This window comes from Rhinoraja longicauda, chromosome 4 (genome assembly GCF_053455715.1).
Source record: "Rhinoraja longicauda isolate Sanriku21f chromosome 4, sRhiLon1.1, whole genome shotgun sequence".
In the NCBI taxonomy this organism is placed as follows: Eukaryota; Metazoa; Chordata; class Chondrichthyes; order Rajiformes; family Arhynchobatidae; genus Rhinoraja; species Rhinoraja longicauda.
The window spans coordinates 22,836,108-22,849,677 of record NC_135956.1 but is presented as its reverse complement, the minus strand read 5'-3'; the positions used below and the strand labels follow the sequence as shown (position 1 = coordinate 22,849,677).

The 13,570-nt window shown below is 40.8% G+C and overlaps 1 protein-coding gene across 12 annotated transcripts in view; it reads right to left on the bottom strand.

Moving 5' to 3' along the window:
- dtna (dystrobrevin, alpha) overlaps positions 1–7,868 on the bottom strand; it is a 190,056-nt gene extending 182,188 nt beyond the window's left edge. For 3 of the 12 annotated variants that reach the window (XM_078397342.1, XM_078397350.1, XM_078397356.1), the window contains exons 1-2: positions 7,161–7,863; positions 6,738–6,923 (exon numbers count right to left, since the gene is read on the bottom strand). In XM_078397342.1, the coding sequence (XP_078253468.1) occupies positions 6,738–6,811 (74 nt within the window). In that variant the 5' untranslated portion in view covers positions 6,812–6,923; positions 7,161–7,863. Of the gene's footprint in view, positions 1–6,737; positions 6,924–7,160 lie in introns of all 12 variants that reach the window. The other 9 variants (XM_078397354.1, XM_078397355.1, XM_078397348.1 and 6 more) reach the window with 8 other exon arrangements.
- Positions 7,869–13,570: the final 5,702 nt, after the last annotated feature.

Here is a 13,570-nt window from a genome sequence, read left to right as displayed (position 1 = left end):
TATACCATTGCGTGATTCTGTTCTGGAATTGGAAGAGGATTTAAATAGGCACATTGCCAACTTCAGGTTAGGAAGCAGGAGCTGTGATCATGCTTTTGTAGCCCATCATTGGGCATGGATTCAGAGGTGCAATTGGTTAGTGTGAGAATAGATTAAATATTGCAATTAAAACTGCATTTTAACCCAGATAGGTGCAGAGCAACACAGCAAACAGTCAAAACACTTGTCTTATGAACCCTGTATATTTTAATTTCTGATCTTATTTATTTCAAGTGTAGATCTGCCCAAACTTAGCCAAAATCACCACAAGATATATCAAGCAGCAGAAGGCAATTTGTCACTGGCATTAGAATCTCAATTTATGGAGGTCAAGGGGTTGGTGGTGGGGTTATGATGAAAGAGTTACCAGTGCAGGGGGAGTTCAAGATTCCCTTATGGGGCTCAGAAAAACACCTCATTTAGTTCACTTTATTTTAATAAAACCAATGTTTCAGTGGATTTCAGTGCCTCTGGTACCTCAGTTACTGATCCCAAAATTTTACTGGCAGGTGTGTAAATTGCAAAACTGACTCTGGTGATTGTACTGGAGTCGTGTATGCAGGTCGAACTATACTTCTAATGATTACAGCACTCAACTCTTGCTTGCATTTCTGTAGTTCAGGACATGGTGAGGAAAGTGCTGGAGGGGAGGTTCTGCAGCAACATATCAATATTGAAAAGAAAAGTGCATGACTCATTTTGCAACTATCTGCCCACTACTTGCCCATTTAGTCAAACAGTGTTAAAATGTGACCTCAGCTGCTAGAAGGCGTGAAACCATGGAAAGGTTGACTGAGGTTGATTCTTCATTAATCCACTGGTATCTGCCAATCTAGAAACCACCAATGTCATTTTATCACTATCATTCCGACTGGAAGAAGTGTGTTAATTCCCTTGCAATGGTCATTATATCTCATCATGCACTCCATGGCAGCTCGATATACATTCACATACCTAATATGGGCCTCTTCTAAAGCTTCATTAAACATGGGAGCCAAGTTAGGCCCTTCAGCCCATCGAGCCTCTCCGCCATTCGATCATTCTATTATTCCCCCTCAACCCCATTCTCCTGCCTTCTCCCCATAACCTTTGACATCCTTACTTATCAAGAACCTATTTATCTCGGCTTTAAAAATATCCAAAGACGCGCCTTCCACTGCCGACTGTGCAATGAATTCCACAGATTCACACCCATAGGTTCAGCAAGTAAAAATTGCACCCCACCAGAAAAGGTGCCATGTAATATCCGAGCCACCCAATTATTATTTAAACATATATGTCATGCACTATGCCAATATTTAAAAATTCTGAGGCATAAACCATTGTAGCCTCAGATTACATTTTGAATGATTTAATTCAAATTGTAATTTTCAGAGACAATCCTTACCTGTGACATTCTTTAAATAATTCTGGGATTCATGGAATATGATTGCCACTGCACTACACATTAACTGGAAAGTCAAACAATGCTATGCAACTGAAGCAGCGGTTTCTGGCTGGAGAATACCTGCGCTGCTAAGTGTCACGATGCAGGAATGATGCACTGCAAGTGATACATGTAGGAATAAAATTCAATTGCCAGGAATCACCAGTGAGTCATCGCAGAATTCTTCAGTGATGTGATCACCAGCACATTTCTACAGAACATGCTGTATACAATAGCCTACTGCAGATGGCTGTCGCTACAGGAAATGCATATATCAGTAATATTGTTTGCTGTCTGCAGCGTTAAAAGTGTTTTCCTCAGAAAACACTGAAAATGATGAGAACAATATCAATCAATAAATTGCAGCATTTTTCTGCAAAGCAATTTCATTTCTACAATAGGTGGAGCTTATTGACCTGCAATCATTTCCAATAATTATCAAAAGATAAAAAGCACATTATTCAAATCATAAATAAAGTAAAATTGGAGCCTTTGTTAACAATCAGTCTTTGCAGCTTTAGCTTTGGAAGCAAAAAGGTTTTACAAAAACTTGCATTTCCTCTAATGAAAATCAATATTTAATTTTTTTAAGTAACTGAACAGCTTGTAAATTCAATAGCTTAAAAAACCTTAAATAATTTGTTTTAATATTAAATTAATAAAATTAATATTCTAGTTTTTAAGGCTTTTAGATTCTAATTAAAAAATCTTCCAAAAATAAACCAGAAAAATATTTTCAGTGTGGAATCACAAAAAGTCATAAATTAAATTTAACTTCTCTATTCTGATAATTGTCTTCAAACTAGGCAACTCGTCCAACTTACTAAACTGCCACTTAGCTTTGCTCTTTAAAATCATTTTTTTTGTCCCAGTTTCCTTTGGAAACCATCCATGTACCGTACTTCAGCAAAAGTGTGCAAGAATATTCTATATTTAATCATCCCCTATGTACTGAACCTTTCCAAGCCCATTCCTCAATTTTCCAAAACTCCTCCTTTCGTTACTGCCTCATGTTGCACCAAGAGAGAAAATGATAAATTGTGATAAGAGTCCAGCATCTGCGGCTGACTGTTTTGAGAAAATTGTGGTCATCCTCAGTATTGTAAACTTAATTATTCGAATATGATCTACTTACACTATCCTGTCTTTTAAAATCTAATAAGGCCAATCGCAAGACCACAATGAAGCACAAAGTTTGCCAGCAGCCACTAACAAATTCAGGACTTCCGAAAACACAATTGCCAGATAAATTAAAGGTCACGTTTCGAAAAGTCCATTGTCGTGATCGTTTATGCAAGAAACGCAACTAAATCACAGCTATGCAATTTGAAAGGTAACCTATACCAAATTTATAATATTCAACAACATTATATAACGATGATCTTTGCCCAAATATATTAAAACTGCTTTACCGGTAAGAATCAAGTCGATATTTGCTTGCCAATTACACACATTCAGCAAAATGTGACAGGATGCATGTACTACTACCCACAGGAAGAAGTGATTTTCTGCAATCAAAACTTCACCTCAGAATTCACAACACATGCTGATATTTTTGCTCAGTTTTACTGAAAGGAAACATCCAGCTGCACAAGAATGAAAAATGATTAGATATAAGCAATAGCATTTTGTTTTAACTTTCTAGCGAATATACTTCGCTAAGTGTTTTCTACCGTGTAATTTATAAATATAACCTATTTTGATAAACCAGAAAAACAACTATTAGACTAGTTCTAGACTAGACTATTAGAACAAAGTTCAATATCTATTACTTTGAGACAATGTTTTGTTACACTTCCGGTCTTAGGATATGTGCAGAAAGATGATTACATTTCTGAATCAAATTTTGCAATAATTACATAAAATAAGCTGCAATTTGCCATATACAGAAATAAAATATTTTTTGTGCTCTACATGACATTTACTGATGAAAATAGTATGCCTTATAGTCACTTTTAAAACATTTCTCACTCAGATAAAATATTTGCAAGAATTTCTACTAATGAAGTTAGGCGCCTTGAGAAAATGAGAGTATCACAAATCTAGATGCGTGCAATGTATGTCAAAGGTGGGATATGCTGTTGACATTATTGAAATGTCTGACTGAACACCAACATAGAATGACATTGTCTCATCAGAGGAAAAAAATAAGTACCACACATTCACATTACATTTTAGCACTAAGATATGGTCATGCAGAAATACATAGACCTCCTCTAGGCTTAGAGCAGTACTTGGTTCAGTACTTCAGGAACTAGGTGTCATTGGCCCCCCAGGATTTACTGTCCATCTCCAATTGTCCTTGAACTGAGTGGGTTTCTCAGTAATTTCAGAAGTTAAGAATCAAACACATTCATGGGTCTGGAGTTGCACTAACCATAATTTTGTGGTCCGCATTAATTGTTCCTCAATTTCCAAATTATTAGCTAGTGTTTCAATACCATTCGATGCAGACTTGAACTTGATCTTAGGATTGTTGGTTCAGACGTCCTCAGTATGCGCAACAAATGCAGACCTCCCAACATTTGATTTTATAAATTCATAATTTTGTTGTCCAAAATTCAGAATTTTACATCAAAATTCAGAATATGGCGTGTATACAACTTTTCAGCAAAAATGGTATGCACACAAAATGCGCATACGCGTTGCACTACATTCATGTGTGAAAAAACTACTATTATTTCCAACAGTCTGTAGTTCTTGGACTACATGTACAATGTCAGGCCTATCATGAGTATCTTCTGCTATTTATAGAAAGGTCATTGAACAGAGATACTTTTTGCAACACAAATAAGTGTTTTGTTTTGTTTTTTCTATTTTGCTTTTTCCTTCCACATCCCAATTCTCTTGGTATTGAATAAAAGAACAATGGTCATAAAATGTATGACTAAGTTATGAAGAAAGAGTTGATATATGCAACACGACTAAGCATACGGTAGTAATTGAAGTAAATTCGCACATTAAAAGATAATCAGCACAAAAAGGTGGTAATTGGCTTTTCTGCTGTGTTTTATATTTTATCCCCGTCTTAATTAATTAATATAGTTATATAATCTTGCACTTAAATGTAATATTTACTCATTACAGTTCCACCACTGATTTTCTGGCACTCTTGGTTCCCGAGCTTTGCAGGTTTATCTGGCCAAGGAAGTCGGCTATGGGGATAGATGTGCTGGCTCCAACTGGGCTGGAGTTCCAGAGCCCCAGCCGCAGGTTGCAAATTCAACCCACCGATCGGCCGTGGAAGTCCCGATGAGGTAGAGATTGGCTGCCTTTCCCAGCCTAGGTGCCACATTTTCAGGGAGACTTCCAGGGCGGGGGGGTTTCTCGCAGAACCCCTAGCGAGCTCTGGCGGCCAAATTGACAAATTGGCCATGGAAGTCCCAATGAGGCCGAGATTGGGTGCCTTGCCCAACCGAGGTGCCACGTTTTCGGGGAGCCTTCCAGGGCGGGTGAATTTCTTGCGGAACCCCTAGCGACCTCTAGCGGCCGAATTGACAAATTGCAATTACCGACTGTTTTGCAGAAAAATGTGAGGCAAAATCGGAATGGCGGAAATTAAATAAGAAAGCGGAAACTTTCCACCAAATTTGGAAGGGGTGCAAATGGATAGATTGTAGTGAAGTTACTGGATCAGTAACCAGTTCTGGACCTACGATCTAGAGACACGAGTTTCAGTAACCATAAAACTACCAGGCTAGTATTAAAACCCACTATGTCTTTCGAGAAAAAAACTCCAAAAACCTCACTTGATCAGGTCTAAAGACTGATGGCTCCAGACTTACTAATGTCATAAATTCATAGAACATGGAAACATGCCCTCTGCTCCTCCCCCCCCCATCCCCTCGAAATATGCTGACCAAGTTGGCATTCTAGGCTAGTCCCCTTTGCCCATATGTGGTCTATATATCCCTCTAAATCCTTCCTATTCGTTCACACATATTTAGAGAGACGTAATTGTATCCACTTCTATAGGTTTCTTTGGCAGCTCATTTTGGATATTGACTACCCTCCGAGTGAAAAAGTTACCCCTAAACTCCCACTTAAATCTCTCTGCTCTCACCTTGAGCATATGTCCTCTAGTTTTACAATCCTCTATCCTGTCATTGACTCTTAACTGTTCCCTCAGTTCAGGGGCAATTAGAGACAGATAATTAAAGCAGTATTGTTAGTGACAATCAGGCCTCTCAAATGAAAAATAATTTAAAAGTCACTTCCATGACTCTTGGGCCATAGTTCTCTAGCAACCCCTCATAGTAACTAGAGGTCATCAAATTGTATGTTCCCTGCACTAACGACATAATTATTTATATTCTAATCTAATAAATTCAGATTTTTTGGTATGAAGGCATTTTCAAGGAATCCGACACAATCTAGATAAGGAACCTGGCAATCCAATAGATTTCAAAAGAAAAATAAAGTTTGAAATATACTGGTATCTTTCATTTCGTTTAAGTTTCAAGATACGGCATAAAACAGAGTCCATGCCAACCTTCGATCGATCGCTCACACTGGTTCTACATTATCCCACTTTCTCATCTGCTCCCTACATATCAGGGGCAATTCACAGAAGCCAATTAACCCACAAACTTGCACATCTTTGGGATGCGGGAAGTGTCCGGAGCACCCGGAGGAAACCCACGTGGTCACAGAGAGGACTTGCAAACTCCACACAGACAGCACCCGAGGTCAGGATTGAACCCAGGTCTTTTCCACTGTGAGGTAGTAGCTGTACCAACTGTATCTGTGGAGCTAAAACAATCCAATTTATTTTAGCAATTCTGGAAGACCTGCCTGGCCAGAGAAATCATATCACCAGGGACTAATTTAATTTACTGTATTAATTTATTTTTTATGTTAAATTTTTTTAAAATTCTGTTTGTAGTTTTAGCACAATCCGCAGGCGTTGCCACTTTCATTTCACTGCACATCTTGTATATATATGTATGTGACAAATAAAGTTGACTTGACATTATCAAATAACACTTCCCGTTATATTACAAAAATACATAATGCAGTATCTGGACTATCAACAAATACTACCAAAAACTTTGTATCTATTTCTTAAAAGCAGTGAACTCGGTAATTGTCTTAATATTTTCACAATACAAATACAACTATACATGTTACAATATAGACATTTCCAAGTGTACCCAACACTATTGTGCATTGCAAAACCTTCTAACCATACAAATCTAACAATTGAGTTAATCTTTAGACAATTGGAATAAAATCCTAACATCGTGGAGCTTTTCAGCAGTTTACAGCATACCTTGACATCTTCTCTCTGGTTTCCTTGTGTGGTGCTGTGTACAGAGTTGGCCTAGGCGCATTCTCCACTAACATTACATCATTGACCGCGTTAGATTAAAATCTGCACCGCAACAGGCTGAAGAGAAACCCGGATTGACATTAAATTCCCGCTGCAGTGGACTGCAAAGCCAGCCCGGGGCTTGTGCTGTAATAAAACAGCAGAATGCTTGGTTCAAACAGGAAAATATATATATTTAAACTGCTTGAGACAGGTTATACAACAATCGCATGAAAATGGACAGCCAACCGCGTAGACTGTGACTAGTGAGGTAATACGTTTATCAAATAATTGCAGATGAATAATTACCTGAGCTATAGTTTGCAAAGGTCATATTCGCCCTTTAAGCATATATTCTTTTTAGAAAAATAGCCTTACACTCACCAAATATGCAATCGGCAGAGCTCTGCAGCAACCGGGGGCTTTCACTCATGCTTCCCTTCAATGTTCAGTTCACAATCCAATTAAAGATTTTTTTGTTGTTGCTTTTAAGCGCTTTATTATTTTCCTCTTCGTGCCGGTGTGGAGTGGAGCAGGGAAGCGGAGAGCCGATTGTGCGCTGGGTAATCAGCAGCACATCACGGTGCAGCTGAGAGGCGTCGAGTCCTGCAGCCGCCGGCGAGCATTGCCTGGGCTCAAAGCGAGCGGATACATTGGAGTGTGTGCGAGGCAACTCGCGGCCGGGTTGCCAGCAGCCCCATACATTGTAGCCGCAGATCCCGACCAGCCAGCCCACTCAGGCGCTGGTCGTGGAGAGCTTGCCCTCTGGTCAATGCATTCCGGGGAGAAAGAGACAGAGAGAGAGACAGTCAGACACTTGCAACACCCGCCGCTGCTTTACAGCAGCAATCTTCCACAAATGACACTTAACGGTGGTATTCTTCGTGGTCAGGAGGGGGAGGGGTAATCTCTTCCAAGTCACACAAGGAATTGGGTTTATTATAAGGTGTTCAGCGCTGGGAAAGGTATTTAATGTTTTTTTTCGATGGAATGCAGAATTGTTTAATGAGAATAAGTTACATCAGCACTGTGTGGGAGAACGGAAAACAGAGCAGCGCTCAACAATAATATAAACCCTGACCTCTTGTTGCGATAGGCCACGGCGATTATAGAAAGGGAATTGTGAGCAATATCTAAAGTTAAGGCAACTGAAAATGATGAACGCAAGAACGAAAGACAGGGAAATGAAGGAGGAAAGCATAAAATAGAGAGAGGGCAGAGTCGACGCATCAGTCCAAGGTGGTATTGCGTAGACCATATTAACTCGAATCAATGGACGATGTTAATGCAGCCCAGAAAACACTCGCACGTATTTGAAAATGCTTTCATTGACACGGGTCCAAGAGGGACTGTAGGGCAGCTGCCAAAAACTCACCACTGGGAAGGTGGTAACAATCTGATTTAATTGGCAGCTCCTGTGCTCAATTCCCAGCTACGGCCACCCGAGGGAGGTCTTATCAGACTGGAGAAGGGTCTCGACCCGAAACGTCACCCATTCATTCTCTCCTGAGATGCTGCCTGACCTGCTGAGTTACTCCAGCATTTTGTGAAATGGAGGTCTTATCAGACTGGATGGCCTCCTGTCCGGTGTGGCAAAGCAATCTGTTGGAATGCGGAACAATATATTGAGAACGGTCTTCCCAAATGTAATGTTGACTAGTTTCACAAATTTACTGCTCAATAAAGCAGGTGTTACCCGTTTGCTGGTATCTCGTGGGATATTTTCTATGTTTTAAGGAGCGCCGTTAAAATAATTTGAAAAAGTTGAAATAAACTTTATTCAGAAACAATTATTCACATTTTGAGAGTAAAGGATCCTCTGCTCACAGGAAATATTGGCGATGCTAAACAGCCGAGAAAATGTTATGTCAACGCAGTGTGTTTACATTGTCATGTCCAATGGGCGATTTTATTCTGCTTAGTGTTGACGGCATTATTGGCATTCACTGTTACGACGCCATGAAATTGACAACCAGGTATGGTTTAATGCTTTCCTTCTTCCCCTGACGCTCAGTCTGAAGAAGGGTCTTGACCCGAAACGTCATCTATTCCTTCTATTCAGAGATGCTGCCTGAGCCGCTGAGTTACTCCAGCATTTTGTGACTATCTAAAGTTTAACGCAAAGTCCCCATATTCCTGAGAATGAGGAAGCAAATCTTCCGCTCTTCCTCACAATTCCCAGGTGCACGCAAGTCAAACAATGCCAAGTGGTACAAGAGAGCTCGCTGTGATCTTTGCAAAGCCATCAAGAATGCCAAGATTCAATAGCGGGGCAAACGAGTCCCTGCCTAGTCACTCAAACACCCGCAGACTGTGGCATGGTCTGAATATTCTATGTGGCTGTAAAGCAAAGTTAGGCAAAGTCAGGTGAAAGTGCAGCCCTACCTGATGAACAATGCATTCTATGCTCGCTTTGAGCAGAAGGCCAATTCAATCCATCCCAAAGTCGTGTGCCTCTTCCCAGTGTCACTGTTGCAGAGGTTAGATCAGCCTTCCACAGGTGACCCACATTAAACAACTTGCCCGGATGGAGTCCCCGGCCACGTCCCTAGGAACAGCAGAGACCAGCTAGCGGGAGTATCCTCTGACATCTTTAATCTCCCCCTTCTTCATTCTGAGAAACCCACCAAAAAGTTCACTCATCCCAGTGCTGAAAAACCCCCAAGGTTTCTTGCCTTAATAACTACCTTTGATATCCACCATCATGAAGTGCTTTGAGAGGCTGGTTATGGAACGTATTAAATCCAGTCTATCAAGCAACCTTGACCCACTGCAGTTTGCCTAGCTCCACAACAGGTCCACGGCTGATGCAATCTCCCCGGCCCTACACTCATCCCTGGAATACCTGGACAAGAGAGACACCTACATCAGACTTCTATTCATAAGCTACAACTCTGCTTTCAATGCCATTATCGCATCTAAGCTCATCTCCAAACTCGCCAAACTTGGAGTCAGCACTCACCTCTGCAACTGGATCCTCACCTTGAGATCCTCGTAACCTGGTGCGAAGACAACAGCCTTTCCCTCTATGTCAGCAAGACAAAAGAGATTGTGATCGACTTCTGGAAGCGAAGCGGTACACAATACCCTGATATACATTGGTGGTGCTGAAGTAGAAATGGTTGAAAGCTTCAAGTTCCTAGGAGTAAATATTACCAGCAACCTGTCCTGGATCAGCCATATTGAAGCAATGGGCAAGAAAGCAGCCAATGCTTCTACTTCCTTAGAAGGCTCAGGAAGTTTGGCATGTCCCCGACAACACTCACCAACTTCAACAGATGCACCATAGAAACCATTTTATCGGGATGCATCATAGCATAGCTTGGGAACAGTTCCATCCAAGAACGCAAGAAATTGCAGAGAATTGTGGCGCAGCTCAGAGCATCACGTAAACCAACGTCCCTCTGTTGATTCTATCTACACTTCAGGCTGCCTCGGCAAGGCTACTAGCATAATCAAGGATGTGTCTCACCCTGGACATTCCCTCTTCTCCCCTCTCGCATTAGGCAAGAGGGACAGAAGTTTGAAAACACATACCTCCAGATTCTGCTTTCAATGCCATTGTCCCAGATTCAGGGACAATTTCTTCCCAGCTATTATCAGGTAACTGAACCTTTTTACCACTAATGAGAGAGTGGACCTGACCTACCATCTACCTCATTGAACACCCTTAAACTCTCTTTAATTGGACTTTATCCTGCACTAAACATTGTTCCCCTTATCCTGTATCTGTGGACTGTGGGCAGCTTGATTGTAATAATGTATAGGCTTATCGCTGACTGGATAGCGTGCAACAAAAAAAACTCACTATACCTCAGTACACGTGATAATAAACTAAACTCAATGATGATCACTGGAAATCAATGTAAATGAGTTTTAGCCACTTACGAAATGGTTCATCTTGGGCATGGGGTTAGAGGGACACAGACACTCCAATAGTTCTTGAGAATATGTGTGAATACATATATTCAGATTAATATTCCTGCGCATGTGACTGGTCCACTTCAAAATACCTTGAAAATTTCAGAACTTGTTACATGAGATGGACTTGAATGTTTAGTATTGTACTGCACCATTAATGGTTAAACAAATTAAGAAGCTAATTTTATGATCCCATCACACAAATACTGCAAAATACAAGTGACATTACAGGGTGGGTTGGGAAAAGCTCAGCCCACGACTGCAAGAAATTGTGGAGAGCTGTAGGGGAAGCTCGGACTCCGCACCATTGACTCCATCTACAATTCACACTGCCATGGAAAAGCAGATAATAGAATTGAAGAAGGGTCCCGACAGGAAACGTCTCTTATCCATGTTCTCCAAAGATGCTGCTTACCCACTCCAGTACTCCGGTACTTTGTGTCTTTTTTTGTATCTGCAGTTCCCTGCTTTGACAAACTAAACATGATTTCTTATCAGCCATTTCAGTTTTTTATCGCTTCAAAGCAATTTTGTTTTCGCACTAATTCCCAGAATCATTGAGATCTAGAAAATTAATTCATTAGCTACATTAATAAATTGTCAAGTCTCTTTGTCTCATTTAATTTTTAAAAAACATTAATTTGGTAATAAAACTGCTGTTCACATGTATGTGCCATGTAGATACCCCATTTTATATTCATTCAGTAAAGCAACGGTAATTTTGATGTATTAAATGCAGATTATTATTCTCATTGAATCATAGCGTCATACAGCATATTCACACTGACCTGGAATAAATCAATCTGGAACTTATACCTCTGGTATCGATGTCATATGATGAATATTAATGTTCAATTTTAATAATGACCACATGATGGCAGTAGTTTCAGCTTGTGGCAGTACCCGGGGATTAGGCCACTCCCTGGATCATCCCTCTCACCATGGTTCGGTTCAACCGCACGTCCCTTCCCCTGCAGGACTGTCCGTTTGTTTTCCTGCGCCCGGATGCACACCGGACGCCCCTTCAGCATCCGTATGAAGGACCATTCAAGATGCTCGAGCGTGGCCCTGCCACTTTCGTTTTGGACACGGGGGGTCGTCCTGAGACGGTCTCCATTGCGCGGCTGAAGCCGGCGCACGTGGACATTAGCCAGCCGGTTTTAGCACGTCCTCGGGGTCGTCCTGCGTCCCGGCCCTTACCCCCAACGTCTCCGCAGCCTTCTTCGCCTGGCAGTGGTGGCTCCGGTTCCTGCGACCGCCATGATGCACACACGGGCTGGTCATCTCATACGTCCCCCTGTCCGTTTCATGCCTCCGGTTCTTGGGGGGGGGGGGGTCTTGTGGTGGTACCCGGGGATTAGGCCACTTCCTGGATCATCCCCCTCGGCATGGGTTGGACAGGGCTGGGGAAGGGACTAGTGCTACGGGGTTTGCCTTGCTTTAGAGATAACTCATGCTTGTGACTGAAGAGAGAGTGGATGTTCTGTTGCTGGATTAAATTACTGTTAACACTTACCTGGCGTCTTGCCTTATTCCTACCGCTTTTCACATAATTTCTTTAATTAATGTTTGTTAAAGTTATTCTTTTAAGCTAGTGAACATTTGCTGACTAATATCCATGTGTTATATAGAGCCGACTGCAGCTATGGTTTGAACCTGACAACTATGGATGAAAGGTGCTCATTTACAAAAAAAGACACAATGTGCTGGAGTAAGTCAATGGGTCAGGCAGGATCTCTGGAGAGCATGGATAGGTGATATTTCGGGTTGGGACTTCTTCAGACTGCTGAAAACTGTTGTGGTTGGTGTGCCTTTGAAGATGAAACACCATTAAGGATTAAATTTTCATAATCAGCTGTTGGGCCAGAAATTTCTGAAAATAAATAACTAAACATTTATTATGAGATTAATGGCACTTTTGATTACATATGTAAAACCATTGTCAGGCATGAGAATAAATGAGTTAGGGTTAAGCATAGACATCCAAATGTCCTATTTGAGATCCATTCTGTCTAAAGCTTTACGCAAACAGCATCCCACTAGTTGCTTAACTACTGAAATTATTTGAACACTGTGAAGATTCTGATTTTGCAAAGTGGTAATGGATCTGAGCTCTCTTAATTCTCAGGTATTATTTTTGTAGTTACTTTGAAAAAGGAGAATATTAAAATAATTTATTTTTACTACTTCATCTTGCCTCTCAATCCTATCTAAGTGCTTGCAACATTTATTTGTCAATGTGTAGGAAAGAACTGCAGATGCAGACTCACTGTGATGGATGTTTCTTTTTGTTTGGTGTTAGTTGTGATTGTATGTGTTATTGCATTTTTATTGATTATTCTTGTTGGTCTTATTGTTTAACTGCGGGTAATGTTTCATTTCACAACACATTTATGTGTATGTGACAAATAAACGACTATTGACTATTGACTATTGAAATCGAAGGTAGACAAAAAATGCTGGAGCAACTCAGTGGGTCAGGCAGCATCTCTGGAGAGAACGAATGGGTGACGTTTCGAGTCGAGACCCTTCTTCAAACTGACCTTTTTCCAATCCTGTATGACTTGTAAACTATTCCCACAACACTGATATCTTCATTCTCCCATAGTGCCATTATCATCGCATACATTAACCAAATTACTATCCCAAAATACTAAAAGCTCTAAATATGCCTAGTCATCCAACTAATATGTGATTTTTCTGCCCTACCACGTAAAAATATGGACCCTTATAGTCGTGCACCAATTTTTATTTAAGGCAAATATGAACTGCTGGAGGAAACTGTTAGAGTGAAGGTTAAGGCAAACAGGAGTAATGAACCCTGAATAACATGTGAAATTGAGGCTCTGGTGAGGAAAAAGAAGGAAGTGTGT